The following is a 4,657-nucleotide window of genomic DNA, read 5'->3' as shown; positions in this document are numbered from 1 at the left end:
TAACGTTAAATAGATGGTTCAAGTATTTTCAGTATTACTGAAACTTTTTTTTTTTTAATATTTTTTTTATGAATTTTAGATTTACTTGCCAGGATAAAGTTGTAAAAGTTTTATTAAAAATAAACTGATATAAGTTGTAATAAGTTGATAAAAAAAAAACTTTAGTTTGTTATTCAATATAAGTGTTTATGAGATTTTTATTTAAAGAGTTCAACTTAATAAGTCAATTATATTCTGCTGCTAATTAATTTTATTGTACTTTAGGCATGAATTCATACAAGAAAACTCTCCATACATACAAATTATTTGAAAAAATTACATTATTTAAAGATAAAATCTAGATCAGCTAAAAATTTTACAAAAACATATTCAAATCGTCATGATAAACTCTAAAGTTACTTAAATAAAAAATACGTAAAACCTGAAACAATCGAAAATTTCGTTAACAATTATTCAGCCGGAATAGTGTTTCGTTTTCAATTATCTTTTTTTACAGGTGACATAAATATGCAAGAGGCGGTCAAAAGGTTAGCCGTCGCATAGCATGCAATAAATTGTTCGTTAAATTGGTCTTTTTTGTTTTATTTTTTACTGTTACATGAAATTTATACTATTGGAAATTGCGATTAGTAATAATTTATACTTTTATATCTTTAAAAACAACGATCACTTCTAAATCACTTGTATACGAATAGCCATTTGAAATATATCTAGTTAAAATTGATTTATGTTAATGTCAATTCAGTCTTTATCAAATATGATTAATATTTAAATATTTATTAAAGATGGGATCTATAGAAATAGAACGAACAATATTATATCTAACATACAGTATATGATAGTCCTTAGAGCCGGATATTCCACTGAACTATGCCTTTTCAGATATTATCAATTATGTAATTTATTTACTGCGACTCTGTCCGCGTGGAATTACTTATTTAGTAGCCCATGACTATGCTCTACACCTATGCCAAAATACAGCGAGATCTGTTTAACTGTTCTGTAGATTCCCATTAACAGTTATTCGTCTGATGACATTAAATTCAATTATAATTTATAGTAATATGAATTCTTCTAAGGCGTAGTATTAAGTCTCATTCTATTAGCGGTTGTTATAAAATAATAAACAAACTTATTGTGTTCCCAACTATAAAAATGTCTACCATTCTCCAGGCTCGATTGACATTTCGGTCAATTTGACTATCGTACAAACGTAACGAATTGAGTTATTTGATTTCAAAGTAAAATATCATACATAGGGGTATGAAAAATAGATGTTGTCCGATTCTCAGACCTACTCAATATGCTCACAAAATTTCATGAGAATCGGTCAAGCCGTTTCGGAGGAGTTTAACCACAAACACCGCGACACGAGAATTTTATATATTAGATAGTGTCATCCCTCTTATTTTCTATGAAGAAAACAGAGATAACATGTTTTAATACAATTATTTCGGCAGTGGAATTACGATACAATAAAATAAACATATGTTACAGGAAAACGTTTTTCTTCTTTTCCTTATGTTACATTAAGGTAAATTGAAAATAAATGAATTGATATGACCGTAGTTCTAATAAGATAAAGTTCAACATAACTAACACATGTGTTTGTGACTTAGTCTCTCCGCTTTTTGATAGTTCGTATTTACTTACTTCACTACGACATAACGTTCACTAATTGATGAAACTAGTAGCATAACATCTTTCTAGTACGATGCTAATAACTGATATACAAGTTATATTTGTTAAGGAAGGCCCTTAGTGGAGATTTGAAAATTTCCACAAAGGCACTGCTTATATGACCATAAACAACTCTATTTACAGTGAAAAGTTTATCTACCACAAACAATCAAATACCGCAGAGTTGATCGAATGAAAACTGGCTACTGTTAAATTGAATCCTACCAAAATTTAAATGAAAAAGATACTATGTGCCTACGAAGTCGACAATGGTTAAAGCTTGTTAAATGTTAATTTAGTTTACTACGCTCTAGTACTGAATTACGTATCAGAGATATTTTTTTAAATGTCATCTATATTTGTATCTAACTTAAATATAACCTAATTTGTATCAACAATATAGAAACGCCTGATGTCGGTCTGTTATTAGACAAGCAATACAAGATTACAGGCGGTCGAAACTAACTGGATAGTTGGTTGAGACGCCGTAAATCACGAAGAGTAGAGCAAGATCATTCATCGCGATTTCTTTATTATTAAATTGTTAGAGAGAAAACCGACACTATGCGGTGTATCGGCGCAACACTACACTACACCCTACAAAAAAATCAACGCTTACGTCCCCTCACTACTTCTATCTGACACTTGATTTTTGGTAACAAAAGCGCGCCAATCGCTCAAATGATTCATTTATTCCATTATTATAAAGATGTACAATATGATTGGTTGCAGTAAAATGTCGAGCACTTGGTTGTTGTGTGCGAGCGTGGTGCTGTTGGCGGGCGCGGCGAGTGGCATCAAATGCTGGCAGTGCGGCCAGTACAGCGACGGCGTCGGCTCTATCACGCCCTGCAACAACCGCAGCGCCACGCGCCTCGCTGATTGTCCGCCAGCCGCAAAGTATTGCATTGTAAGTGTTTATACCTACAGGCTTTTCAATCAGCCGATCTGTTCACCTCTAGATATAGGTTTTTAACTAATGCCTTCTATTATATGAAATCTTTGTAAAAGCGTGTTTCTCCACAACTCCATGACTAGATTATTACACCCGAGGTTACATGTGAACAAGATATAGATTAATTTCTATTTATTTTGATCATCCTTCCCACTTAGTTACCTGACATAGTTTAGAATGCCCCCTAAGTACCTATAAAGCAATGAGTATTATCATTATATACAGTTGTAGGTATAGATCTATTTCCAGTAGCGAAAAGAAACTTTCCTTTCATGAATGACAGCATCATTTCATTTGACGGAGTAGTTTAATTAAGTTGGTGAGGCGTCGATCAACATAATTTACGACTCAGAAATCATTGAAATTCTAATAAATTTCACCTTGATGTGCAAAAATAGTATATTTTTATGTTATAAATCTACATTTATAATATCTATAAATAGTGTTTTCCTATTTTAGGAATTTTTATAACTTATTAGAGATGAACAATACTATTTGTTACAGAAATACGTGAGTGAGTTGACGGTTGTCCGCGACTGCGTACCGACATGCACAGAGAAAGGTAATATTCTGACGCAAAACTTTCATTTTAAATACGCTAATAATAGTTTTGTATATTATTAAAAAGAATACTGGCCATCAAACAAACAGTCGGATCGCTGAAGCAGTGAAAAAAAAAAAACGCATGTCAAGACTCGCGCGGTTAACTACCTAGTGGAAATACAGTTTATGGTAACAATTTTGTTTTCATACAGAATGGTGGGGCGCGAGAACCTTCTGCTGCGAGTCGGACGAGTGCAATACAGCCTACATACATACGTCTGCAACCGGCTTTGTCTTCGCCGCACTTGTCTTGGTGGCGGTTGTTGCGCGCTGACGGACTCTATAAAATATTACTTTGAGTTACTTGAACTTATCCTGGGTTTTTACAAAATTCTATGAATAAATCTTTTTGAACCTGCTAATAATGGTGTCATAATAGTGTCATAACTAATAGCAAAGACCATTGTGAGCGGATTAGCGGATATTCAGTTACTATCATTTGTTTTTTTAATGTTTTTTTCAGATTTTATTAAAATTCATATTATGAAGTCATTTGATGTTCTGAAGAAGTACGTTATTGACTTTATTTTTTTTTAATAATTCAATTTCTATCTAATTGTGTCGTAATTAAATTTAAACGACGACAACGACATTTAAAATGCTTACTACTTATTTAAATTAAGTATTTTTTTTAAGAAAAAAAATTGACTATTTTTTGTTTTATTTTCACGTGTACAGTTGTGTCGTCGTTTTGATTTATTTTTTTTTAGTAAAAAAAATTCTTAAAATACCACTAGTGCAAATTTTAATTGTATTAATTTTTATTTTTATCTTATTTTGAACTTGTTAATTATTAAAAAATCTAATTAATATAAAAAACCAAACGCTTTATAGAAATTTTATCACATATGTACATCAAGAAACTGAATTATTCTAAATTATCATTAAAAATATTAAAGTAATATAGATCCTAGCATATAGGGAATAAGGTCTAAATTGTTTTAAGGAAAAAGTCAAAATAATGAAAATGTATTCCGCACTTTAAATAGTACTAAAAGAGTTTTTTTCTTTAATCTTTAGATTAAATGCCTTTTTAGGAGTTTTAAGATATTTTGTTAAAACTCAAGGCTTAGAAATTTGTCAGACTTTATAATTAAATTTTGAGATTAGGAAATATAATGAAGGCAATATTGTACTGTACTTTACGAAATTGCTTGAATTTTACTATAAAATTAAATGTCTTATATAGTTAAAAAATATTTTACATGTTAACTTTTTTTTGGGCACAGCGAAAAGTAATGTTTGTTAAATTTGTATATTTTGAATTATCAAATTTGGGCAATCATGCTTAAGTAGAACACTAAGTACAACTTAAATAGCAATACTTAAATGTAAGTACAACTTTACAAAATATTACGCTGTATTAGATTTTGTTCCTAGATGAATAAAGACCAATTTATAACTCAATTGCAAATGAAT

The 4,657-nt window shown here is 30.5% G+C and overlaps 1 protein-coding gene across 1 annotated transcript; it reads left to right on the top strand.

Annotated features, from left to right (window-relative positions):
* The first annotated feature begins 2,346 nt into the window (after positions 1 to 2,346).
* On the top strand, positions 2,347 to 3,569 carry LOC106713981. Its single transcript, XM_045684055.1, has 3 exons — positions 2,347 to 2,590; positions 3,140 to 3,197; positions 3,391 to 3,569. The coding sequence occupies exons 1-3, from the start codon at positions 2,390 to 2,392 to the stop codon at positions 3,510 to 3,512; spliced, it is 381 nt and encodes a 126-aa protein (XP_045540011.1). The 5' UTR covers positions 2,347 to 2,389; the 3' UTR covers positions 3,513 to 3,569.
* Positions 3,570 to 4,657: the final 1,088 nt, after the last annotated feature.

This window comes from Papilio machaon, chromosome 24 (assembly GCF_912999745.1).
Source record: "Papilio machaon chromosome 24, ilPapMach1.1, whole genome shotgun sequence".
Lineage (NCBI taxonomy): Eukaryota > Metazoa > Arthropoda > Insecta > Lepidoptera > Papilionidae > Papilio > Papilio machaon.
The sequence above is the reverse complement of the archived record's forward strand: the minus strand, read 5'-3'. Positions and strand labels throughout refer to the sequence as shown.

What these genes read in the sequence shown, in the direction of transcription:
- LOC106713981 (XM_045684055.1), top strand. Translation starts at nt 2,390, where the DNA reads ATGTACAATATGATTGGTTGCAGTAAAATGTCGAGCACTTGGTTGTTG. An exon ending in CAGCCGCAAAGTATTGCATT is followed by an intron (nt 2,591 to 3,139) that starts GTAAGTGTTTAT and finishes TATTTGTTACAG; the next exon opens with AAATACGTGAGTGAGTTGAC. An exon ending in ACCGACATGCACAGAGAAAG is followed by an intron (nt 3,198 to 3,390) that starts GTAATATTCTGA and finishes GTTTTCATACAG; the next exon opens with AATGGTGGGGCGCGAGAACC.